The sequence below is a fragment of the Crocodylus siamensis genome, chromosome 1 (assembly GCF_052110815.1).
Source record: "Crocodylus siamensis isolate JL-2025a chromosome 1, ASM5211081v1, whole genome shotgun sequence".
In the NCBI taxonomy this organism is placed as follows: domain Eukaryota; kingdom Metazoa; phylum Chordata; order Crocodylia; family Crocodylidae; genus Crocodylus; species Crocodylus siamensis.
The window spans coordinates 90,210,969-90,238,523 of record NC_143395.1 but is presented as its reverse complement, the minus strand read 5'-3'; the positions used below and the strand labels follow the sequence as shown (position 1 = coordinate 90,238,523).

Here is a 27,555-nt window from a genome sequence, read left to right as displayed (position 1 = left end):
AATATATTGTACCAGATAGTCTTTTCCTGCCAATATTTCCCATTGCCACATCTCCTACTTCACATTTTAGGGTGCTTGATGTAATGAAACTTTTTTTTGTAGGACAGGACTCTAAGGCTTTTTGATGACCATTAGCTAGATCACTTACAGTCTGTAGACTTTATATATCTTATTTGAGATTACAGGTAGATTGTACATTCTGTTTTGAACACTACACAACAATGAAAAAACGTCAAATATCTTCCCATCAAATGGAGGTCACTAGATTTGCTTTCATGTAAATCAGTGAGAGCCAGCCTTTTTGCCAGGTGTACCACAAAGTAGTCCCACACCATCCCCAAGTACCACTCTGTTTCCCTTGTCCTGCCCAATCTGCTGTTCTGCTTCCTGCTCCCTGCCCTGTGCTGTGTGCCTGTTCTGTTGCTCTGTTTTCTGCTTCCTACTTCGTCTGCTGCTGTTTTGCCTGTCTTCGCTCCTGTCTCTTCCCTCTGCATGCAACACATGGAGGCTGCCTGTGCCACTTGTGGCACATGTGCTGCTGGTTGGTCACTTCCAGTTTAAATGATTTGCATGGTGTACTATGGAATTACAGCCTAGGCACACAAAGGATGATAAATTTTTCCTTCTCAGAATGTGTTTTGATCATCTTGAGAAATTATTCTAAAGTTTCTGATACAGCTGTTATTTCAGTACATCTTTTCTGGGATGTTATGTTTTGTTTTAGATAATCAGAAGATTATTTAAAGGTTAAGTTGAAGATTAGTTATCAGCAGAGGTTGGGCGGGCTACAGTTTCCACTTTTTGGATCGGTTTGATTGCTGAAGCACTGCTTCAGATGGAGTTTACAAGAGCTTGATTTGTTTTGCATCTGAAAATGTGATGCATTTATTCCATTTTCCTGTATATTAGTTTATTTAATGCTTTAAAAGCTTTGGTTTTATAATGAATTTCACTGTGAGATGTTGAGGCCGTATTTATGCTGTAACTGAGACCAGGCTGATAGAATTCAGTGAATTCACGTAAATGATCTTCCATCTCTTCTAGATATATGGGCAATTGGCTGCATATTTGCTGAACTATTGACTTCAGAACCTATTTTTCACTGTCGTCAGGAAGACATCAAAACAAGTAATCCTTTTCATCATGATCAGCTAGATCGCATTTTCAGCGTAATGGGATTCCCTGCAGGTAATTTACGTCTAAGGTCAGCCATAAAGCCTTTGAGTTGGATTTCAGCAAAAAGGAAATGACTTGCTGTTTTGAATAGCTGTATGAAAGTTGGCAGTATGATGGATGTGGAGCCTCTGCACAAGGAAGCATTGGGAATTGCAGAACAATAATATTGAACAAGTAATAGAAATTTTCAAACAAATACTAGTTTGTGTACAAGTGTATGGCTTATTCTACACTTAAACTGCCCAATTGCTTTTTCTTTTCTAAGATAAAGACTGGGAAGATATAAGGAAGATGCCAGAATATCCCACACTTCAAAAAGACTTTAGGAGAACAACGTAAGTGATTATCTACCACACATAGGTATTAAGAACTGTATGGAACAGTTATACAAAAATTATCACTAGAAGTTGGCTTCTGTTACCGTATTTTTTTGCACATGACATGCACCTTTTCCCCAAAAATCAGTCCCCCCAATTTGGGGTACGTGTATTAAGTAGAGAAGCTGATTTTCTGCCCAGGATAGAAGTACCTTGCCTTGATTTCTGCTTCACACTGCAGTAGCTGTGGCATTACTGTTTAGGCAGCTGAGGATTCAGTTGATTTAATGGCTCATTGTTCTTCAGTCCACAGGTGTTAATGATTGTCTTTCATTTTGAATAGTCTTGGTGTTTCACTAATCAGGCAAACCCTTCTTAGGGCAGTTTTGCTGTCTGCTAGGTGCTCCTGGTCTCTCTCCTCCTAGTTTACAGTCTTGAAGATTCTTTAGCTCCTTTGTCAAAAACATAGATCCATTCATAGACACCAGTCTTCAACAGTAGCTAGGTTTTAGTTTTAGTTGAGCAGGAAAGGGAGGATGAGTCACCTGAAGATTAGGTTCTGTTCTTGCTGTGTACAGTCATGACTCTAGTAAAAGCCTTTATTCTTAACTCTGATTTACAGAAACAAAGGGTGTGTTGCATGTAAGAAAATACAGTATCTTAAGTCTTGTTTAGGTTTTGGAAGAATATTGTTTTGATTAGTGTCCTCTAAATTTATCATGCGACTGTTAGCTCAGTTAATCAGATTGTCCTGTTTTGTAGAAGAGGAAGGGCAAGAGCACAAAGGGCAGCACAGACATATTGATAAAGCTCAAGACCAGCCTTTGGGAGATGTAGTTTTTCTTCCAGTTTTGCCACGGATCCGCTATGTAACTGTCGAAGGGTGTGCATGCTCCTTTAAGGGCAGAAACTGCCTAGAGAGAGGGCCCTATGAGCCAGGCATGACCCCTACAGGTGCAGGTTGCTGTGGCAGCAGGCTAATGAGGGAATTAGCCTGCACCTGGTCAGCTGACCAGAAGAAGACAGGACCTTGGGCACATATAAACCCCAGGGCTGGGACTAGAGGGTTAGTTCTCTGGCAACAGCAAAGAGGGAAGGAGCTCATAGAGGAAGCTACTTGGAGATGCTTGACTGCCTGTTCTGATGCTGGTAGGATTAAGGGTCTATAGGAGCTCATAAGTGCTGGTGGGGAGGAGACCCATTAAATTGAGAGAGAAGCTTGCCTTCTTAAAAGGGATAGACGGTAGACCTATGTTATTGTTGTGTTGTAGCCCAGGGGCTTGTGTGCTGTGTTATTTAAACTGGTGGATCAGGCTGAGGCTATTGGGGAGGAGCTCTCATTGGGGCACACTACAGTGTGGACAGCCCAGCGCCAGAGAGGGCGCAGAGACAGGGCTGCGGAGAGCCCAGCGCCAGAGTGCACGATGACAGGAGGCCAAGCTATATGGAGGTCTCATAAAAAGGGACAATGTCTAATTGCCACCTGTGAGGCATGGAGTGTGGGAGATTTTGGAGCCAGACATCTAGCTCATAAGACTTGGGGGGTATTGTAAGGCACCTCCTAAGTGTGGGACCCAGTAAAGGGTCCAACAACCTACAGCGTTTAGAGGAGTCTGTCAGGACTGTGACTGAGCAGCAACCTGAGGGCGGCCTCCCAATTTTCATTATTTAAACCAGCAAGACGTGGCAGGAGAGATTCATAGGCATCCATAGGGTGGAGCTGACACAGTCATGGGGCTGTAGGGACATCACGGCCATCCCTGGGGAGGCTGTATCGTGACAGTGACCTTAGACCAATCATAAGAGCTTTTCTGTTTATTGCTGTCAAATAATAATTATACCTGATATCTGCATATTAAAAGCAAGATATATATTCCACATTCAGCTACTCTTCACTTAATGCCGTAGTTATGTTCTTGAAAAATGTGACTTTAAGCAAAATGATGTTAAGTGAATCCACTTGTCACGGTAGTTACCTACTAGCAGGTGGCGGCCCAACAACATTATAACCAAACTTTGTGTGACTCTAAACGAGTATGTTCTCTAATAGATCAGTGACGTAATAACAAAACAGTGTTAACCAGAAGGATATTAAGTGAGGAGTTGCTGTATTTTGAATTGAGTGGATACTAAAACTCCACATAGTGTTTTTGTTGCAAAAAAGGGAAAGCTATTTCCCAGCCAACTAAGAGAAGCGATTGCAACAAGCACCCAGGTATCAAATGGTCGCTGAACAGCCACACTGTTGGAATCACTGTGCCTGTCTGAGGCAGTGCAGTTATATATTCTATTGAAATAAATACTCACAGTTTATATAAGTACCAAGAGCAAAAGTTAGGACGTGTATTCATGCTTTACAGAATAGAGAAAATGACAGGTTATCAATAAGATGTTATATCTGCTAGCAAATGCAATACAAAAGGAACGAATCTCTCATAGTTAAAATGAGTTTTCTTTACTGCCTGATACATTTCCTGAGTCTTACACTGTTACTTCTGAAATGTTTTTGCTTGGCAATTTTCCAGATATGCCAATAGTAGCCTCATAAAATACATGGAGAAACACAAGGTCAAGCCTGACAGCAAAGTTTTCCTTTTGGTAAGTACATTTCCAAAATCATTTTTAATGATTAGGTGTTATTTTACCTTGAAATATTATTGTAACATGAATACTGTTCTGACTTTTATTGCTTACTGCAAAAGGGTGTAAGCATAAGGAATTACAAAATTTAAATCATGCATTGAACTTTTCAGCTGTGGTTTTTAATATTTTAACAGATTAGCTGCCATCTACTAGATTTCATAGATTTCATAGACATTAGGGCTGGAAGGGACCTCGGGAGATCATCAAGTCCAGCCCCCTGCCCAAAGGGCAGGAAGTCAGCTGGGGTCATAGGATCCCAGCAAGATAAGCATCCAATTTGCTCTTGAAGGTGTTCAATGTAGGTGCTTGAACCACCTCCGCTGGCAGACTGTTCCACACCTTGGGGGCTCGGACAGTAAAGAAATTCTTCTTTATGTCCAGCCTGAAACGGTCTTGCAGGAGTTTGTGACCGTTCGACCTCATCATCCCTTGGGGCGCTCTGGTGAACAGACGTTCCCCCAGATCCTGGTGGTCACCCCTGATAAACTTATAGGTGGCCATCAGATCACCCCTGAGCCTGCGCTTTTCCAGGCTAAAGAGCCCCATGGCTCTCAGCCTGTCATCGTAAGATCTGTTTTCCTGACCTCTGATCATGCGCGTGGCTCTCCTCTGGACTCTCTCAAGCGTCTCCACATCCTTTTTGAATTGTGGAGCCCAAAACTGGACGCAGTACTCCAGCTGCGGCCTCACCAAGGCCAAGTACAAGGGGAGAATGACGTCCCGGGATTTGCTCGAGAAGCATCTATGGATGCACGCCAGCATTTTGGTCGCTTTACTAGCCGCAGCATCGCATTGCAGGCTCATGTTCATCTTGTGGTCAATGATGACCCCAAGTCTTTTTCTTCTGCAGTGCTAACCAACGTAGCACTGCCGAGCCTACGAGGGTGCTGCAGGTTTTTCCTCCCAAGGTGGAGAACCTTGCATTTTTCGGTGTTAAACACCATGAGGTTCTCGTCCGCCCATTTCCTGAGCTTGTCCAGGTCAGCCTGGATCACCCGCCTATCTTCTGGCGTGGATGCTTTGCCCCAAAGTTTGGTGTCATCGGCGAACTTGGCCAGTCCACTCCTGACTCCAATGTCCACATCGTTAATGAAGATGTTGAACAGGATGGGTCCCAGGACAGAGCCTTGAGGGCACCATGATGAGTGACTGCCATCAATCACAACCCTCTGGGTCTGACCACGAAGCCAATTTCCCAGCCAGCGGATCGTGGTGGAGCCAAGGCCACAACTGGGCAGTTTGGCCAAGAGGTGATCATGGGATACCAGATCAAAAGCTTTTCTGAAGTCAAGATATATGACATCAATCTCTTTTCCCTTGTCCAGGTGATAGGTCACCTGGTCATAGAAGGAAATGAGATTGGTCAAACAAGACCTACCCGCAACAAACCCGTGCTGGCTATCCCTTAGAATGTTAGCCTGGGCCAGTCCCTCAAGGATGGCCTCCTTAATAAACTTTTCTAAGATCTTCCCCAGGATAGGAGTCAGGCTAATGGGCCTGTAGTTAGCCGGATCCACTCTCCTCCCTTTCTTGAAGATCGGCACCACATTGGCCTTCTTCCAGTCTTCGGTCACTACACCAGAGCGCCAGGAGTTTTCAAAGATCTGTGCCAGGGGCTGGGCTATGATGCTTGCCAGCTCCTTGAGTACCCTGGGGTGCAGATTATCAGGGCCGGCTGACTTGAAGGTATCCAGCTTCTCAAGGTGTTCCTTCACGAGGTCAGCATTGATGGAGGGTAGGGGATCCCCCTCACCCAGATTTCCCTGTCCCATAGCAGGCATGGGCATCCCGTGTGACTGATGAAAGACTGACGCAAAGTACCTATTTAATAGGTTGGCTTTTTCCTGGGCATCAGTTGTCAGTTGCCCCATCTGGTTTAGCAGGGGTCCAACATTGCCCTTGCTTTTCCTCTGGCTCCCCACATATCTGAAAAAGGACTTTTTGTTGTCCTTGATGCCTGAAGCTAGTTGGAGTTCAGTTGCAGCCTTGGCTTTCCTGGTTTGCTCCCTGCGGGACCGGACCAGCGCGGAGTAATCCTCCTTGGAGGTGAATCCCATCCTCCATCCTTTGTAGGCTTTCCTTTTTAGCCACAGTAGGTCCGCTAGGTCTCTGGAGAGCCAGGGGGGCTGCTGTGCCTTCTTGCTGCCTTTCCTCCGTGTTGGAATAGATTTAGCTTGTGCACTGAGGATTGCTTCCTTGAGAAGCAACCACTCTTCTTGAACTCCCATCTCCCTGGGGTCATGGTCCCTGAGGGCCTGACCGACAAGCCTCTTGAGCTTATCAAAGTCGGCTTTTCTGAAGTCAAGGACTTCTGTGTTGCTGACTGACTTGCCAGCTTTACGGCGGATGGTGAAGGTGATCAGCTCGTGGTCGCTGTCACCCAACTTCCCATCAATCACTAGGTCGCCGATTAGGTCGTCCCCCGTAGCCAGTACCAGGTCTAGCAGCGCTTTGCCTCTCGTTGGCCCATAGACTTCTTGAGTCAGGTAGAGGTCATCCACACACAAGAGAAAGCTTTGCGCCCGCTCAGATTTAGCTGAGTGATCTTCCCACGAGATGTCCAGGTAATTGAAGTCACCCATGACAACCAAGGTCCTGGTGCAAGCGGCCTCAGTCAGTTCCCGGGCGAACTCCTGGTCAAGCTCGGGACTTTGAGTGGGAGGTCTGTAGTAGACTCCCACTGTTGTGTCCCCTGTGCCGTTTTTCCCACGAATTTTTACCCAGAGGGTCTCTAGCTGTCCATGCCGGTCGCCAACATCAGCTTGCAGGGACATGTAGCTTTCCTTCACAGACAGAGCTACACCCCCGCCCCTTTTGTCAACACGATCCCTCCTGTACAGGGTATAGCCCTCTATACCCGTGGTCCAGTCATGGGTGGAGTCCCACCAGGTCTCCGTTATCCCAATGACATCATATTTCTTTGCACTGAGCAGGAGGATGAGCTCGTCCTGCTTGTTGCCCAGGCTCCTGGCATTAGTGTACAGGCAGGCAAGTGTGCCCTTGGGGGCTCTTGCCTTGCCCACAGATTGTGCCAGGGCTGGGGCAGGGGTGGGCTCCCTTAAGTGCCCCCTTAAGTGCCTTGGTCTGCTGGCTGTGCAATTAAACTTGTATTTAAAAAAATTTGAGGACTGGCTACATATTAAAGATGGCTGAAGTGATCTGTATACTTGTACATCAGTTTATAGATTATATCCATATAGGGGGGAGAGAGCTTGGCATCACCTTTCCTCCTGGAGGGGGAATGCTTTCTCTCATATGACAGCAGTGCTATCAGTATGGCTGTGACAAACTGAGTTGCTGAGATGATAGATCCAGGGGTGTGTGCACAAATGCAGTGTAAAGGTCCTATGTGCACTTCTCTGGTCCTAGTGCAGCCTCTGTGCAGGACAAGTCCCTATGCACAGAATTACAACTCTTTTCCGACTGCTTTTTCATGCATTAGCCATAACTAACACCAGTGGGCCTTGCATTTGGGATCTTGCTTTCCTCTATGTTTCTCTTTCCCTGTTATGGCAGCAGTAGGAGATAGCAAAGAGTTTCTGTGCCATCTCTGCCATCAGAGGATCATTTTTTAGTTGGGGAGATCCTCCATGGGTCTGTGGTACTGCTTTTAGGTCCAGTTTATTTCAGTGTTCTGCTCAAACCAATGCACAATTAATTAAATTTCTTATGCCAGCAGCACTCCATAGTCATGATACTATAGAAGGTTATTGAAATGAAAAGTTTTACACTACATGAAATGCCATTTTTTTTTTCTGTAAGTGTGCTATTTGTAGCTTACTGAATCACGATGAAAGTGAAGTGTACAAGCCAGGGGTTTCAAAACTGGTCATTTCCTAAGTTGTTGACTGTTTGTGATGTTCTGTTCTACAGCTTCAAAAACTTCTCACTATGGATCCTACAAAGAGAATTACCTCAGAGCAGGCTTTGCAGGATCCCTACTTCCAGGAGGATCCACTACCTACATCAGAGTATGTCTTGCTTTTTCTGTGCTTTTTACTGAGATTCTGCTTTTCCGGTGACCATTTAAAATGAAGAAATATGCTTGTAGCTGAACCAGTTTCCCTCACCATCATGATTGTAACTCAAAACTTTTCAAGACAACCTGTAGTGTAGGAGAGAACAAAAACTTTGAAATTGCTTTACCCAGTAAAGATGGGAAGATGAAGGAACAGAGATGATACTCAGAAACCTATTCTGTCCCTTTGGGGCATCTGTCATTCAGAAAATGTATAAAATACACTTAGTTCTGATTTATTTTTGACAAATCACACTTTATTAGAATCCACAAACTCTCCTGCTCAGAGACTCTGAATTCTACCAGTAACGATATTGTGATATGGTTAAATCATTTCAACTGGTGTTATAAAACTATCAAAATCCTTTTGAGCTGGTAGGAATATCTTCCACAGCAAAGGTGTCAGATGTATGCCTACAGCAGGGAATGGCAAAATACGGCCCATGGGCCAGATCTGGCCCACCAGGCTATTCTATCCAATTTGCTGGCGGAGAGGAGAGGAGACTGAGGAAATGGCTGCAGAAGGTGGGGGGAAAGGGCACTGAGAGGGTGCAGAGAGCACAGCAACAGCTGGGCGGGAACACAGGGCTCACACCAGTGTCCCGGGGCCAGTGCTGGCAGGGCCCAAAGTAGGGTGGCAGGAGCATGGGACTGGGCCGGCAGGGGCTTTGTGGAGCTGAGTTGGCTCCCCCCATCTCCCTGCTGGCTAAGCCCAGCCCAGTTCCATAGAGCCCCTGGTAGCCTGTGCCCCACCCTGGGCTCCTAGTGACCCTCGCCCTTTGTGCTTCTGCCCAGCTGTCGCTGTGCACCGCACACCTGCTCACTGCCACTCCTCCACCACCTGCTGCAGCTATTTCCCTGCTTTCCTGCCTGCTGCTCCGGCACTACACGAGTCCCAGCTGTAGCGCCAGGCTGCAGGACTCGGCTGGAACCAGTCTGGCCCCCACAATTCTCAGCTGGCTCCATGCGGTGTTGTCTGGGCTGGTCCGGTTCCTGCTGTGGTCTCAGCTGTACATCTGGGATGTGGCACTGGAGCAGCAAGTGGGGGGGCATGGGGGAGGATGGGGAAGTGGCATGAGAAGGGCAGCAGTGGCAAATGAGAGGAGGAAGTGACGGTGAGCAGGAACACAGTGCCCTGGGGCCTGCTGTTGGGGTGGGTGGGGAGGGCTGTGGGCAAGCCCTTCCCTTCCATGCAATGCCACAACCAGCCACCCTCCTCCCACACTCACAGCCCCCCACCAACCTCATACCCCCACACATCCATACCCCCCCACATGCTCCCTCACCCCACAGACACACCTATACCCCTCATGCTTATCCACCCCTCCAGAAACCCCAGATACACGCCCATACCCTCCCCCCAACACCCCAATTAACTACACACCCACAAACTTATACCCACCTAACCACCCCCCCACAATATACAAGAGTAAAACTTCATTTTAAGCTATTATACTATCACCTGTATGTACACTACATAAACACATGTAAAACAGGACAAAAATATTTTTTTTATTAAATTAATTAATGTTGTAGTACATGTTTGATTTTTAGAATATAATTTGGTATTTTTCTGGTTCCGAGATGGCGAAACCCCTTGCTGCAAGCAGTACTTATGGGGGGCAAAGAGAGGGACTTCTGGTGGCAAAGGTCAGGGTTAGGGGGCGGGACTTCAGGTACCAAGATAGCAACCAGAAGGCAGGGCACCTGTCAAGGGGTGCAGCCCTCAATGGCTTGCCATAACTCAGGAAGTGGCCCTGCACCTGAAATAATTGCCCGCCCCTGGCCTACAGGCTGGATCAAGCCCAAATAGCTATGCCATCTGGGTTGCAGGTGGCATAGCCACCATTCACCCCACTTGCTGGGTCCAAATCCAGTCAGCAAAGAGCCCTGCAGTTCAGCTCTGGCCATGGGGATGTAGTGCGTTTGACAACTTGTACTACTGCAGGTTGCCTAAAATTTTCTATTATAAGACTGTCACTACAACTTTTAATCATTTAGACTGAAATTTTCCATGCCTGGTATCTGACTCGGGTTGAATTTTTCTGGAAAATTTTACCTGAAATGGCTTAGCCCATGTTGTTATTTTGCCCACATTAAAAATCTTACTAACATGTCCCTGAGAGGGCTCTAATTTTGGATCAGAAATTAGGGAGTGTCGTTCTGTGGTTTAAGGTATTTATCATTTGCTGCCTCTGTGAAAGTCCACTCAAATTTGGTTTAGTTTTAAGCTTCTAAAAAATTTCAGTTCAAGCATGCTCTGTAGAAGCTTGTTAGTTTATCTCCCGAGATTTACAAAGATTCTTATTGTAACTGGGCCTGCTCCATTCCAGGACTGGAAGAGCTAGTAGGACTTTGCCTGCACCTGCTTCCTCCACGTGCCAGGATGATGAAGTGTATCCAGTCACAGAAACTGAAAGCAGCTAGAGGAACTGAAAAATTCTCTCCTCTGCTCTCATTGCATAGGAGAGAGGCACTGGGGAGAAGATCAGACTGGAGATGACATGGATTGTGGGGGTGGTAAAGAGAGGGTATTGAGAAGGAATAACAGCAGGGAGGGAAATGTGCAGGGGAAAAGGAAGAAGGATTTATAATCAGTAGGCACTTTCCCACACTAGGATCTGGAATAAAAGTCAGAATCCATCATTGCTTTGCTTTCAGCGAATAGCTAGCGAAACATCTCTCATTCCTGTCTAGTGGCTGGTCCGTTTAGAGAACAACAGATTACTAAAGAAGCCAACAACTTCATCACCTCAAGTGCTAGAGGTCTGTTGCTGTGGATCTAACTGTTCCAGCCCTGCTGTTGATCTGTATGGAGGATCAGAATGGTTCCACATGTTGATCTGGGCTCGACTAGGAAAAATGTTTGCTTTAGGAGTTTTTTTTTGTTCATCCTTATGTTCTTGACATTGAGTTAGCCCAAATTATTTGATATGCCAATTAGTAACTAGTAGAGATACAGTTTAGCACTTTCAAAACGCTGATTGGGTTGTAACAGAAGTGCCTTCCTAGAGTCAGCCACCACCAAGAAATGTTGAAATTCAAATGGGAATTGGTCTACCGGTCCCTCTCTCAGGTATTTATATGCTGCTGTCCCAGACTGATCTAGTTCCCTCAGATTTCAAAGCAATCAGGTAGCATGATAATTAAGATGCTAAAACTGCTTACTCTAGATACTAAATGGTGTTTTGTATTTTGTTAGTTAGCTTGGTCTCAAAGCTATTTTTTCCCTATGAAAGGCTTCAGAGACTGTATCCAGTTTTACACATATCAGCTAGGATGTATGGAGCCTGATCCAAAAAGGCAATGAGAAGGTTCCCATGACATTAACTGGCTTGGAACAGGTTTTCAGTACACTGTGCCATACATGCTCCCAGCCAAATGCTGCAGAATTTCTTGTTGATTTGGATGACCAAGTCAACAAATGTGGTGTCCTGACAGCAAATAATTGTTCTGCCATTTGTACTCATTCAGATCTGCTGTGAATTCTGAAGGCAGGCAGGAGGCCAAAAGCAAGCAGAGTTCAAATTAAAATCAGTGCATGTCCTGCTGTATTTGTATGTTGGATAATTCAAAGTGCCACTTACTCTAATAACTAGGACTCATAAAAGCAAAAGAAAAAAAACCCCTGAAAGAGATGGTGTTAAACGAATTTACTGTTTTCTTTTAATTTGCTGTTTATTGTATTTCAGTGTGTTTGCTGGCTGTCAGATTCCTTATCCAAAACGAGAATTCCTCAATGAGGATGAACCTGAAGAGAAAGGGGATAAGGTATAGTAAAAAATACTGTGTCTAATGTGCAACAAAAATGTAATGATGCCTCTAAGGGAAAACTAATAGCACATGGGCTGTTACTCAAGAATGTATTTTCCAGGCAAGACCATCCCAAAATTACTTGTTGGTACATTGGAAAGTATTTAATTAATAATACGTGGTAAATTGAAGTGAGTCAGATAACTTGTGTTTTCTTTACATTTAATACACAGCCTGTTAGACACCATTGGCACTAATGTGACAAGAAGAAGAAAAAGAAAGGGGCCTTATTCTATAATCAGTAAGCATCCTGATGGCTACATGTTAAGGGGCTATTATTGATCAAAGAGGAACCCTTTGACTCTGCATGTCCTCCGATCAGGATGTTCCATATAAACAAAGATTTGAAAGTATGCTCAGCAATAACGCATTTGAAAGAGTAGTGTGTACTTTTTCAGCCACTGTTGATTGATACCCATTGTGAGACAAAAAGAAATGTCTAGAACAGGGACATGGTTAATCTACTAAATACAGATGATACTTTTCCCTAGCTTATTTTCAAGTGTAGAAAACCCACAAAGCCTAATTAAGATACCATAAAAGTCATGATACTGATATGGTTAAAATTCAGTGACTGACTTTGCTTTTTTTAAACTCCTACTTACCAAATAAGAAGAAACATCATGAGGTAAAATACATTTAAAAGTAAATATTCGCATCTTCTTAGGAACTTTGTATTTGTTAAAAATGACATAAAAGAGCATACATATTTAAAGCAGTTTGGTTTTGTAAATGGCCTTTGAGACTGGTAGGGACTGACACATATGTAAGCATGCTGTAAATAAAGGTCTTGCAGAACATTTAGTTAATTTAGAAGAAAAAAGGACATTTTTAGAATATATATTGCTTACTGAATCCCTTACAGTGAAAAGTTGTTTTTAAGCCAGTCTGCAGTATTATAAAAATGGATTTTGTGCCATGTTTTGGTACTTTATAAGGTATCAAAAAGGCTAAAAAGATCTTTAGCAGTATTTTCCCCCTGTTTTTAAACCATATTTAAAAACAAGAACAATAACAACCCATAACACCGCTTCAGTTATGTCAAGTTTGGTTTTGGGTTTCCTGGTTTAGCTGGAAGCCATATGGAGAGAAATCCTCTCAACTCATAGCCAGTTAAAAAACAAACCTTTAAAAAAATATTCTTTTTCTAAAATGGTCATTAATCAGTGGTTAAATAGGGATTCACAGACACAATCTAAATCCTAAGATTTTTCTAATTAAAATCCTCTTCTTTCAGACATGCAGCTGGATTTTCATTTTAGTAATAAGGGCATAGATAAGAGGATGGTAGTGCTGGGAAATATGCTGCTGTCCTTAGGCCTTTTACTATATAATTAGTTTAGTTTTTTCACTGAGCTATGCAACTGCTGAATGTTGGGTTTACTTTACCAGGGGAAGTGCGGACACAACATATTATGTTGTCTCATAACTATTTCAATGACAGCTTTCTTCCATGGGATCTCTGGGTAATCATTACAAGATATGAAGCCTACTCAGTGAAAATAGCAAAACCCTTCAGTGCAGTGCTCATAAAGGAACATTGATTCTTGAACTAGTTGTTACTTAAAATACAGTTTGAAAACACATTTCTTGAAACATATTTGAATTAAAGCTAATGATTTGCAACTGTAATTTCAATGAAACATCATGATGTGATCATAGGAAAAAGTAAGACCTAAATGTCCAGTAACATCAAAAACACTTTTTATTTTGCAATACAGTAAAATGCTTTGATGACCTTTAATTAATTTCAAAACTTTGGAAACCACTACCAGTACCTATTGATGCTATCCTGTAGTGCAAAGGCACATGGGAGTCTGTGATACAAACTGCTCCCCTGACTTAGGCCAGATTTGTGCTAGAAAATTTGCTGGGATAGCAGTATTGGTTGCAAGTTGCAGTGTATGATTTTCATATTTCTATACCAATCAGTCTTAGTGTGTGGATAGTGCTATACAGGCAAAAAAGTGTTTCTGCTGGTTGTCACTTAAGAGGAAACAACGCCTGCAGTTTCTTTCCCAGTCTGTCTTGAGCAGCCCTTCTAAGTGACAAGTTTTCACCAGCCTTTCTCCCATACTGGTATGCTTCAGTTCAGTCCAATTTAGCCTGCAATGTAGGGCTACCTCACCTGTTCTTTCATCCATCATACTGTCACAGCTATGTAGCCAGCAGTGCCTTAGGCCCCTTTGCAGTCCCTCTCAAATAAGAGACTTTGCACTTACACTTTTCTCTTGGTGGAATCCCTGGTTCAGACCAGATGTATGGGCAGGAGCAGTTCCTGGTTCTGTTTGTGTTAATACAGACCCAGCTGTTTTGGGCACCTGTAAAAAACTTCCCCTCTGTAAATCTGTCTCCAGCGGCTAGTTTAAGTGACTCAAAAGAAGTGTTTCCAAATATATTGTCTGTTTATTCAAAGGCACATAGCAATCAGAAAAGAGAGTTAAAACAACAAATACCATGTATTATCTGGTCTTACCAAAACTTTATCCTTGGAAGTCTCAGAAAATTATGCTCAACCCAGACACCCCTATCTTTCGGCTGGAAGAGACAGATTGCACTGCTGCATTCTTTGCCCTTTGGTCCCAGTGTGCGTCTGTCAGCATCAAGCAGCTATAGACTGTTTCGTCTCTTCCTTTTGGGACTGCTTTTAACTATTGTTAGTCCTTTGACCATTGGACTCTGGCCTTGGAAAAACAGCTGTGTGCCTCATGGCTGGTACCTGGGAAGAGAATGATTTCACTGTTTCATTCAAGCTGTCTCAACTGACCATATTTTTGTCCCTGCTTGCTCTTCCTGGCACCCCTCTAGACTGGAACACGGGGTAGTCCAACCAAATAATGTTAATTAGTTAAACTGCAATATAATATTCATAAAAATAGCTTCCATTCTGGAAACTAGGAAACACTCTACCTAAAAGCACTGTTTTGTTGCCTGTACTAGCAGGGTTAGCTGGTTACAGCTGTACTGGCAAACCTTTATCTAGTGTAGACTAAACCTCTACTTCTTACAAATGCAGCAGGAGCAGCAGCAGAAATATCACATAGATATTTCAAACCACTGAGGTAAGTTTCATGCCGCCTTTATCAAAAGTCAGAGGAAACATGGACTCTGCATTTCCCTTCAGTGCTTGGCAAGCCACTAGCCCAAGTCATGGGAATTCCCATTCTCTTTCAGTTTTTCATGCAGTCCAGGTTTCAACTTGGCAGCTTTCACGATTTGCAATAAAAATGGTTCAGCTTACATCCAAGCACCCATAGGCAAAACACCCCCGCAACATGTTACATAACTGATTTTTTTCTAAGACCCAGACATCTTAGAACTGCGACACAAAAGCAGTCTTAATTAGGGCCATCATTTATATAACTAATAATGGCTCAGTCTACACCAGTAGATAAATAATATCTTTTAAGAAAACATTCAATAGCAGTAACCTTAAAATTGTTTAGGAAGTTAGCTTGTTGAAGTCTCTCTTAAAATAGGAACTGTCTCTGCCTGGGTCTGAGGCATACAAGCAGTAGGAAGCATTCTTCGGTCACTGAACATGTATGTGAAACATCAGTTACTCCTAGGTACTTGAAAATGCCGGATAATCTGTGCTTCTCTCCACTCCTAAATACACGCATTCTTATGAATTTCCTCTGGTGTGTAACTTGTGACATTGCCACAATGTATGCCACCAGTGCACATTTTGACTTAATTTTACAGTGGTAACTAAATAGCTTTTGGTTAGTGAGACTGTCTAAAAATTTCTGCGAAAGGCAATTGGTTTCAGCAACTTATGAAAAGTTAGTTACATCAGCTTTCTATAAAAACTGACCACATCCAAGCTTTGATAAATGGTACCTCAATAAATGTATCCCCAAACAACCTTGTAATGAGTTCTCAATTCTATAGCATTTTATAGTGTTTACTGCAAAGGCCTTAACTGCTTTGTACGGCATCTGAGAGTTTTTATTTAAAAGTAGGTTTAAAGCTGCAATAAAGAAATGTTTTTCTTTGTGGAGTGAGAATGATATATTTAATATAACCAGTAAATAAAATAGTCACGTTTGTAGTTGCCTTGGCTGTATAGCAGTGCCCTTGATTGGGAGCCTCTGCCAAGCCCCAAAGCAGAGACAAGAATGATGCAGCTGAGATGCTCCTTACAACTGAGTATCTGTCGATCCCTAGCCCATCACAGTCTACTTCTTTTCCCATTCCTTCAAGTCATTACTTCTCTGCTATCAATACAGTGTTGTTTGTTGTCCTGTTCCCACAGCCACTCTAGCCATTCTTTCTCTCCTATTTGCTGCCAGACCCTCCTGGTTTTCATTTATATTCCTCCCTCCTACCCATCTTTAGACACCCTTGTCATTCCTCATTCTACCTTAGCCTTTGTACTGCCAGAAAACTTTTATTTTCCTTCAACCGTCTGTCTTTGGACTATATGCTGTTTTCTTCCTCCTTCTTATTGCCACCAACAAAACTCTTCTGTATCTGCCATGTGTGGCTCTCTTACGAAGGTATTTCTCATTGCAAGATGTAAGATGCAGAACTGTAATGCAGTAGTGAGATGTGTTCCTTATTTTGCATGGATGTGCTGCATGCTTGGGGACAATTCACTTTGTCTCTATGTCTCTGTAAAATGGGAATAATGCTACTATCTGACAAAACTGCTGTGATGTTTAATTCATTGCCTGGAAAGCTGTTTTGAATGTTGGGTGAAAGGTATCAACACATTGCTATTTATTACTGTGCCCCACTGCTTTTTCTCAGTATACTACAGCTTATTTACAGTGGTTCATAATGAGACTATAAGTCAGGGTAAATAGTGCACCTTAAAGGCTATAATTTATATAGAGAGCATAAGCTTCTGTGAATTTGATCTCACTTCATCAAATGCTGTGAAAGGACAAGCATAGAGCAGTGTATAAAGTGAAGAATATGACTGCCATTTTCTTGATTGTGCCTTCTACCCTCCTCACAATTAATGTGATCCTGAGTGACCAGATAGGGTTAGGAGTTTAGGCAGATTCAAAACACCTTGAGAGGCTTGGATACCTTCAAGTCAGCTGGCCCTGACAATCTATACCCTAAGGTACCCAAGGAGCTGGCGAGCATCATAGCCCAGCCTCTGGCATGGAACTTTGAAAACTCCTGGCGCTCTTGTGAAGTGCCCGAAGACTGGAAGAAGGCCAGTGTGGTGCCGATCTTCAAGAAAGCGAGGAAAGTGGATCCGGCTAACTATAGGCCCATCAGCCTGACTTCTATCCCGGGGAAGATCTTAGAAAAGTTTATTAAAGAGGCCATCCTTAATGGACTGGCTGACGCCAACATCCTGAGGGATAGCCAGCAAGGGTTTGTTGCGGGTAGGTCTTGTTTGACCAATCTCATTTCCTTCTATGACCAGGTGACCTATCACCTGGACAAGGGAGAAGAAATTGATGTCATGTACCTTGACTTCAAAAAAAAGCCTTCGATGTAGTATCCCGTGATCACTTCTTGGTCTAACTGCCCAGTTGTGGCCTTGGGTCCACCACGATCCGCTAGCTGGAGAACTGGCTCTGTGGTCAGACCAAGAGGGTGGTGGTAGTTGATGGAAGTCAATCATCATGGTGCTCTGTGACCAGTGGGGTCCCCCAAGGCTCTGTCCTTGGACCCATATTGTTCAACATCTTCATTAATGATGTGGACATTGGAGTCAGAAGCGGACTGGCCAAGTTCACCGATGACACCAAACTTTGGGGTAAAGCATCCACGCCGGAAGACAGGCGGGCGATCCAGGCTGACCTGGACAGGCTCAGCAAATGGGCGGATGAGAACCTGATGGTGTTTAACACCGAAAAATGCAAGGTTCTCCACCTTGGGAGGAAAAACCTGCAGCATCCTTATGGGCTTGGTAGTGCTACGCTGGCTAGCACTACCGAAGAAAGAGACTTGAGGGTCATGATTGACCACGAGATGAACTTGAGCCTGCAATGTGATGCTGCGGCTACTAAAGTGACCAAAACGCTGGCTTGCATCCATAGATGCTTCTCAAGCAAATCCTGGGACATCATTGTACTCGGCCTTAGTGAGGCCTCAGCTGGAGTACTGTGTCCAGTTTTGGGCTCCACAATTCAAAAAGGATGTGGAGAAGCTTGAGACAGTCCAGAGAAGAGCCACGCGCATGATCAGAGGTCAGGAAAACAGACCTTATGACGACAGGCTGAGAGCAGTAGGGCTCTTTAGCTTGGAAAAGCACAGGCTCAGGGGTGACCTGATGGCCACCTATAAGTTTATCTGTGGTGACCACCAGTATCTGGGGGAACATTTGTTCACTAGAGCGCCCCAATGGATGACGAGATTAAACGGTTATAAACTACTGCAACACCATTTCAGGCTGGACATAAGGATTTTTTTACTGTCTGAGCCCCCAAGGTCTGGAATAGCCTGCCATCAGAGGAGGTTCAAGCACCTACATTGAACACCTTCAAGAGTAAATTGGATGCTTATCTTGCTGGGATCCTATGAACCCAGCTGACTTGCCCTTCGAGCGGGGGGCTGGACTTGATCTTCTGAGGTCCCTTCCAGCCCTAATGTCTATGAAAAAACAGGGTTGGACAAATTCATGGAGGGAAAGGTGCATCAGGTAGCTCTTGAGCATGGGAGTTGCGGATACAGCCTCTGACTCAATCTTAAATGCTGAAGGCTGCAAGTAAGAGAGGAACAGTGGAAAAAACCCTGGTCATACCCAGTTCACTTTCCCTTTCAGCATCCACTCTCTGCCACTGTGTGACACAGGATATTTATTGGGCAAGATGGGCATATGGTCTTACCCACTAAATGATAGTTCTTACGAGTTACGCATCGGTCATTCAAGTAGCTGCTTATCTAGGCCTCCCTATTTAATAAAAATAAAAATGAACCACAGATAATTTGATTCCAGTCAGTAATTTCAAACATAAAGTTGAAATGACTTCAGAATTCCCCCAGCCCTCATCAGCACACATTCCTACCTGCAGCATGTTGAGGATGCATTCTTCACTTTGGTCCACCTGTCTCTTGTCCTGTGACTGGTTGATTCTTACTCCTTGTTCTGTTTAGGGGCAGCTTGAGAGCATGTAATACCAAACTAAACAAAAAACAAACAAACAAAAAAGCCAGAAAAAGTTACCCTCCCTAGCTGTGCTTTCTCCTAGAATCAGCAGCAGCAGAATCAGCATCAGCAACAAACAGCACCTCAGCAGCAACAGCAAGCAGCACCTCAGCAGCAGCAACAGCAACAAAACAGTACCCAGACAAATGGGACGGCAGGAGGAGGTGGAGCAGGAGGAGGGGGCACTGGGGCAGGACTCCAGCATAGCCAGGACTCCGGCCTCAATCAGGTGCCTCCAAATAAGAAACCACGCATAGGGCCTTCAGGCACTAACTCAGGCGGGCCTGTTATGCCTTCAGATTATCAGGTACAGACTTTGGTTCTTCTCATTTGTGTTATTCTAAGGAGCAAAGTATAGTTGTGCTCTTAAGAAGATTGTGTGTGTGTGTGTGTGTTTCAGAGAACAAGTACACTTTAAGCTGAAGCTCATTGTCACCTGATGCACATGCTTCAGTTTAGAAAGGATTTTGCTGTGTCAGAGTTAACTGGAAGTGAATTGCATGCTGTTGCAGATATAGATTTCATCAGCTGTTCTCAGTCAATGAGCTGTATCCTGTACTGTGCTGAGCGTTCTGGCTTACATCCAGCAAAGAATTTAAATATGTACTTACCATAAGCCTGTGAGTAACTCTGAAAACTAGTGGAATCACTGTCACGTACTTAAATGCTTTACACAGGATCAAATCCGAAGCATTCAGCAACTTCGTAAAATTGAAGCCTATGTGAAAAGCAGTCCTGGTAAAAAGAAGCTAAATGAGCAGCCGGATCTTTAATTCCTGACACCTTCTATTCTGCTTTATCAAAATGATAGGACAATTCAGATTTGATTATTTGTCCTAATCCTCACTAACTGTTCTTTAATCTTAAAATACAGTTCTTTTGTTAGTATAGCCTATGAGCATTAGTGGATCAGCACGCTTTATTCTAAAGCAGGGCACTATAATAATGCTACTGTTTCATCTCAACTATAAGAGAAAATTCAAATATAAATCTTCAAATGTAGTATTTTATTTTTTAGTAGCAACAAATTGGTCTGTTATGTTCCTGTCTCAGTCCAGTAACATTAGAATTTATTACATGAGAATGAAATTTCCAAATTCACTTACTTTGAATTAACACATTTGTCTATGTTTACTGAAATTAGAGTATTTTTCCACTAAAAAAGTGACATATATTGAGACATATAAAGAATTATATTAAACAAGCTCCCAATTATGTGGGAAGACCACAGTCATTTCTGATGAGATTCATTGAGTATTACTAAAAAAATATTTTTAATTTTAAAAAGTGAAGCCTACATTAAAGGCCTACATATATTTTTTCAATAAATTATTGAAAAAAGAAGAGAATGGATATCTCTCGTAGTTATGGTTTTTGCAGATTCTGCCGTTTGGATCCTCTTAGAGAAGGACTCAGCTCAGCATGTATTCAGTCTTTCTTGTAAATGCATAGCTGTTTTGACTTCATAATCCTCCCCTCACCGCTAGATTTCTGGAAGCTAGACATTTTCTCCCATTTTTTTAATTTTCTTTCTTCATTGTAAACTATTGTGAAGTTGTAATGGCCAGTTTAGGAGTAAAGACAGTTCAGCTTTCTTGTATAAGTTTCAGCCTGGTTTTTGGTCTGAACAAGTCTCTATAACTGTTCAGGTGCAGGTTGTTTATTACTGCCTTGTTTCTGTCTATATTAAAGGATTTTTTTTTTGCTAATTCTTGGATCCTTTGGAAGTTTTCAGAGTTCTGGGCAGCCCTCCCCCTCAGTCATTTCCTGGTTTAAATCTTATCTTTTTAGGGCAGTTACAGTGAGATGATTCTTCTCAGCCTGCAGCCATTTGTTTCAGTGTCTCCTCCCTTCAAGGCTTTCTTGCAGTGTATGTTCTGTATATCCCCATTAAATCATTTGTTTATTCATACAATCTGATTATCTATTTTTACTTTGGTATTTGTATGCTCCTTAGTTTTAGCTGGCTATTTGTCTTGTATCTGTAATGGAATGTCTGCAATTTGTCCAAGACTGGGCTCTGTTGAAATAAATTTTCTTCTGTGAGACTAAAATCAGCATAGGCTAGTTAATGCCTTCCTATAGTCTTATAGCATTGATCTGACTCCTTATAGCTTCTACAAAATCCAGGGAGGCAGACTCCTTTGATTTAGCTTTTTTTAAAAATCTTTTGATGAACAATATTTTGTATTATTTAATCAAAGCCAGTCTGCTTTACTACTGCTTTAAGTTCCTTGTTTGTCTGCATTCTACATTGCTTGGCATGGCCTTGCTTTTTGTTTAACATTCTGACCTTTTCCTTTTCCAGCAGTTTCGTCCTAATTCTTCATTTATGTTTTTAATGGAGTATAGATTAAACTTTATCACTGATGGTGCCGAAACATTTATTTGTTTTTCTCTTTTGAATGCCTGGACATTAAATGTTAAGGCAACAAAACCTGAGCTTTTAAAAACAAAAATCAAGACCAGGGACACATCAGCACTTACTTGGTATGAAAGCCAGATTTATTTTTTCTTTGCACAAGGCTTTGAAATATTTGACATGAAAAAGGGTATGCATTTTACATTCTCTGTTGAATAATGATACCTATTAGTAGACCAGTATGTTATTGATAAGGAAATGGGAAAACATAGGTAGATTGACTTTTCTTCTAGGAATCTCTAAAATACTGTAAAGACAATTGAAAATTATAATATTCTTAAAGCTGCTGATGTTTCTTCATCTGGCCCAGATTCATGAGATTAATTCATTTTCATAAGATTAATGAATAACAACACCTTTTTGGTTTTGCAAAAGTGGGGTTTGGTAACTCAAGCACTTTCAAGAGAAACCAGAGGAAAATCAGTTTTTTTGTTTCTGCCAAACTGGGAGCCCAGAGACCCAATTTTAAAATTACAGTATATTATTATTTGAATTTATCAACAAATCTCTTCTATCGAACCAAATACATAGTCTTTCCAGTACTTTTGCAGCACCCCATCTTGGGGAGCAAGGGTTGGAGCAAGCAGTTATTTATATCTATTTAGTTAATTTTGGCATATAAGTAAAAAATAATAAATATTAAATGCAGATATTGTAGTTGGATATGACCACTGTAACAGTTGACATTAGGAAGTAAGAAAGTACTTTTTAAATAATCTACTTTTTAAATGTGAATATTTTCCCTTGGAAAGCTGCCCTTTTTTGACTGAAAGTACGTCTCTCTATGCATCTGTCAGGCAGCTTGCATATTTTGGATAATGTATTAATAATAATGATTATTTATCATACTGCATCTCTGTATTAACGTTGTCCAGTCACTTTTACCTGCCACTTGGATTTGAATGATCCTCTTGGCTGTGAAAAATTCCTTCAGCTGTTTTCAGTTTTTTTACTCTGCTTTATTTTTCTTCAGCACTCCAGCTCACGCCTGAGTTACCAAAGCAACATTCAGGGATCTTCTCAGTCCCAGAGTACGATGGGCTATTCCACATCATCTCAGCAGAGCTCTCAGTATCACCAGTCTCATCAATCTCACAGGTACTGAGAGGCCTAATAAACTGTGCTTGGAAAGGAATGGACTAAAAGCCAGAAGACTCCAGCAATATGAAGTTCATAATAATGAGAAGAACCAAAAATGCAAACTGTGATGCAGATTTAAAATTCACGACAAGAGGAAAACTTTAGTTACTGAAGATTTTGTTTTTGGACAACTCTGTCCTTTCATCATTGCCATAAAGGAGATTCTTGTGAAGTGCCCCCCAGCCTCCCCTCGCATGTGTCCCATTGTGGTTACTCTGATGAAACCTTCTGATCTGAACCCAGCACTTAACTTCTTTAACCTTTGGAATTTTTGAAGAATTCCTGGTGCACCTTTCTCATGCTGTATTGATTGCCATAAGTCTATCTTTGCAAATCTCTTTAATGGGATTTTACAGTTTTAAAATCTTGAACTCCCAGGCTTTCAAGCTTGTATATAGTTAGTTTTTTACTAGGCAGACCAGTTTAGCTATACAAGTATAATGCACCTTTTTAAAGCACTATGTTATTTTCACAGGATATTACTGTTTTGCTCATGGATGTCAAGAAAAGCGAATTTTACTGTTCCAGAGTATTTTACTATTCTGTTTTTATTAATCTAGTTTTCAGGCAAGGTCTTAAAAAAAAAAAAAAGAAAAAAAAAGAAAAAAAGAAAGATAAAAAGTACCCAACCCAAGTCTCTGCAGCAGCTAATATGCTGCATGCTACTGGACCGAACACCAAACAGAAGATCATGAATGTTTTTTAAATCATTCATATTGAATCCCATTGATTACTGCCATCACCTTTTAAGTAGCTTTGAATTAAACATTATTTAAAATTAGACCATGATGGTTACATGAAAAAGAGATGGCCTTCAGGGCTCTGCTGGAACAAAGGAATGGAACATCTTCCCTGGTTGTGCACCCAGAATAGCCAGGAAAATGCATTGACTGGCCTCACGTCTTAGTAGAAGAGAGTGTGGGGATGAAGGGCTCGTCTTTCTGTTGAACAGCTCTTTAGTATGTTCTATAAATCCTGCTTTTGATGTTGCAGTCTCTTTTGTTGATTTCCCTGAGTCATTTATCTAACTACAGAAAATATTAAGACTTATAAAGAACAAAGAAGTATCCATCTTTACATAGGATCATTACATTTAAGTAAAAATATTGTACATTTTAAAAAGCATGTTAAAAACTGTTCCAGTTTCTCATGTTTATAATGGATATTCTGTATTCTTCCCATTGCTGTGATTATCCCAGATTAGTTACACCAGATGCACTTGATTGCACTGCAATAGGTTGGGGGGCTTGGGGGGGGTGGTTTCCGCTTCTTCCAAAAGCAAATATATTTTGATTGTGCCTGAGGACCATAAGTGGATGGATAACTGGCAGGCTATGCCAGGTAAATAATCAGCATTCACAAGCATAATCAGAGGACCGCAATTCAATTAATGAAGGCTCAGTTATTCAGAGAAATGTAAAGTAACTTGAGGCAGCTCCATTTTATATTTCATTGCTTAAAGAAGGCTCATGATTCTCATTGCACTAAAACTGGAAAGACATTTATTTACTTTAAAATGTTACGAGCTGGATAAGCAGCCCCAGGCTTTTTTAATTGATTGTTGAAAAAGTGGTAGCAGAAGGAGCAAGCTATGTATAAAAAGGGCATATTATTGGAATTTACACTTTACAGTGTGGTCTTTTCTGTCTGACTCTGTGTTCTAGCCTGAATCCATGTGAGAATTTAGATGTAAAGCAGTAAACATTTCACAATAAATTAGTGGTAGATGTTAGCAGGGTGTTAGATATGTGCGCCCCAAGGAGAACATTCATTCATCCCAGTCATACAAGAATGATAAATATTTCTGTGCAGACTGATCTCTCATCCCTGCAAAAATGTTTTGCTTTCATAAGCAGTTGGAAATGTGGTTTGGCCAGATCATGTGCCACGTGACTTTGATGACATCGGTCTTCTCGGAGAAGTGTCTGGAGGTAAAATTAAATTTAAAATGGGTGAAAGAGTAGTGAAAGTGAAATGGAGCAATTTGAAGAGAAATATTGCCAATTGTTGTTAGGACAAAACCATCTCCTACTGAATACTCTTCATCTTTATGATATCATGTGCCATGTGTATCTGAGTAACTTTGTTGGTGGGAACTGATTTTCATCGGTTCTTTACTTGAGTTCAGTGAATCTGCTATGGTTAAAATCTTTTCCAGGATTAATTTCCCCAAGTTTTTATTGAAGTTAGGAGGAGCCCCATGGCTGTATCTGAGGAACAATTCGGCCTCTGCCGACAACGTTGTTGGATATTCTTGTTATTAGCTTCCACATTTCTGGCTAGCAGCCCTTGACATATGCTGCTTTGTCGTCTCCTCTTCTCACCCCTCTATCCAGTCAAAGCACTATTGTCTCCTTGAGCATAATTATCTAATGTTTATACTCTTTGCCACCTCTTCAAAGTATGGTAATGGCAGGAGGTGGAAGGGGACAAGTCTCCTGGCTGAGTTGGATTCCTATGGTGCCAACAAAGTTAAATTTTAGTGTAGGTTCACATATGTGTGAAGCATGAAGATTCACAGCATTGTATTATGCTTTAATTCAATGAGCTTCCATCCCCTAGAATAACTGCCATGAGCTGAATAAATATTTCTGTATTTGCTTGATCTAAATCACTTATTGTGCTCCAGTGCCCTGCTGCTTCTGTGCGCATTCATAAAACTGAGCTAACTCCTCCATTGCCTTCCAGGTAAAAGCTGAATAGGGAATAGATAAAGGAAAAGGTTACTGTTGGAAATGTTTACTGTGTACACTTATTCCCTTTCCTCCGCTAGTTGGTTTTTGAATGTTTGGCCTTTTCTGGTGAGTTATATGTGACTTTCAAGATAGATGGGAGCCAGCCGCAAGATGAAGCAGCCTAGTTTCAGGGGTGGTTTCACGAGGGAAAAATGCTCTTTTTGTCAAAAGGTTAATCAGGTTATCTGTTGTGAGCAACCAGCAGCATGCATATTTTTGTGCCTGCTCAGTTATTGCAGTTGATACTTACTGGTATTCCCTTTTTATCCTTACCCTGAACCTCTATGTGCCCCCACAGAACCTGAAACCTAGTAATGGAAAGTGATACCAATAAGCTTTTTTTCCTGTTCCCTTGGTGATGCAGTTGGACCATCCAGTACCATTCTGCAATGTTTCTGCTCTGGCCTTTTGAGGAAACAAAAAAGTGGGGAATGGGATTAGCGGCATAGTCTACATTGGTGAAGTTTATGTAGCACAAACTGCACAATGAAGGAAGAATATTGTGAAAGCCGTGAGTCCTGCACTGTATCTGTGACACTGTATCTTTTTGGGGGTGGGGTGGTGGGGAGGGAAGAGCATTCTGAGAGGGGATGGGGGGAAGCTTGAAGTATTCAAATGTGTATAATATTTTATATAAACATAATCTTAGTTCCCCTTCATAATCTTCAGTAATGGTACTTAAACACCATTAAGCAAAGAATTGTTTTAGGGTTAAATAAATGTATTGTACATAAGGCCATATGTAATCTTCTAAAAATGTTGCCACACAGCAGCAATATGTATTACTATATGAAAAAAGTCCTTAATGCACTGTTATCTCCTAAATATTTAGTAGTAAATTAATACTATTTAATTTTTTTAAAAACCTGTCTTGTGTAGACACTAAAAGTATTACACAAAATGTGGGCAGAAGATGTCCTTTTTAACAGCAATTTAAAGAACTTTTTATATATGTAATGTAGTATACTTTCAAATTGTTCTAGCTGTATTTTCCCATGTTTACTATTTGTGGACATTTGCCTGTCTTACTTCAGTTATTTTTTATTATTATTATTTCCTGCACGCATCCCTCATTTTTGTAGTTTTATTAGAGATTTCCGCAGCAGAGCTTTCCTGTTCTAGCTCTGTGGTGGGCACTTACAGCAGTGCCCCCGCTGATGGACTTGCAGAACCACAGGGCAAGATATTTGTTTCCCATTCTACAGTTAAAGAGTTTACTGCTTTTAAGTTGTCCTGATGTCACTCTTGAAATGACTGTTAAAACAAAGCTATGAGTTCATTGCATTTATTTTATATTCTTGGTTGTAATGAAATTGAATTGACTTTGCTTCAGTGTGAATTTTTTAAATAAAAATAATATACATTTGTAATAATAATAAAATGTTCAAATCAGATAAGTGTGCTGGAAACTTTTGTAAACTTTAAGCTTTTGGCTTTAAGAAGGAAGGAAGATCTGTCCTAGAGAAATGCAGTATGTGGTCAGGGTGTTTATATCATAAATCCCCCCCAAAATAGAGCCTGGAAAACCTAAAAGTTGGAATTATAGCTTTTTTTTAAACATACCCAAGAGGGTATTTATGGTTTTGTATGCATCAAAATAGAATGCAGCTTTATGGAAAAGCAAAGCAGATTTGAAATGGTCTCATTAAGGTTTTTCTCTCTCTTTACTATGCAGCAGTGATGCTGCTTGTAGAAATGTAAGATTACTAGTCTGATGGCCCTATATATTTGTTTTCTGAAAAAAGATACAAGTTTTGAGGCTAAATTTCCCCTCATTATATGATTTCTAGGCTGTCTTTGGTTCTAATGACTCAAAAGACTAAAATGACAGCATGGAAACTGAAGAACATAAGTTAAAGAGCTTAGCTCTGCTTTTCAAGTTGACTTCCCATGCTCTGTTGAGCTTCACATTTTAATTCCATTAAGTTACTGTTTCAGAGATGGTCATCATTGCCCTGGCTTCTTCATGAATTCCACCCATTTTCTCTATAAAGGTTGTGTATGATAGCATGGCTGACATTTATCATCTTCACCAGCATTAATGAGGCGACTTCAGTTTTTACTGATTTTTTGAACAAGGTAACATATGGTGTACTGGTGGTTTCCAACAAATAGAGATAAGACTGGCTTCTAGTTGCATGATATGTTTAGAGAGTAGGTGTCATGTGATGCAG

At 41.7% G+C, this 27,555-nt stretch overlaps 1 protein-coding gene across 3 annotated transcripts in view; it reads left to right on the top strand.

The window, feature by feature from the left end:
• Positions 1–26,939, top strand: part of CDK19 (cyclin dependent kinase 19) — a 201,312-nt gene extending 174,373 nt beyond the window's left edge. For all 3 annotated transcript variants that reach the window (XM_090037950.1, XM_090037941.1, XM_090037957.1), the window contains 7 exons: positions 1,045–1,188; positions 1,442–1,511; positions 4,019–4,091; positions 8,010–8,107; positions 11,847–11,925; positions 19,128–19,391; positions 22,480–26,939. In XM_090037950.1, the coding sequence (XP_089894076.1) occupies positions 1,045–1,188; positions 1,442–1,511; positions 4,019–4,091; positions 8,010–8,107; positions 11,847–11,925; positions 19,128–19,391; positions 22,480–22,611 (860 nt within the window). In that variant the 3' untranslated portion in view covers positions 22,612–26,939. The remainder of the gene's footprint in view (positions 1–1,044; positions 1,189–1,441; positions 1,512–4,018; positions 4,092–8,009; positions 8,108–11,846; positions 11,926–19,127; positions 19,392–22,479) is intronic.
• The last annotated feature ends 616 nt before the right edge of the window (positions 26,940–27,555 follow it).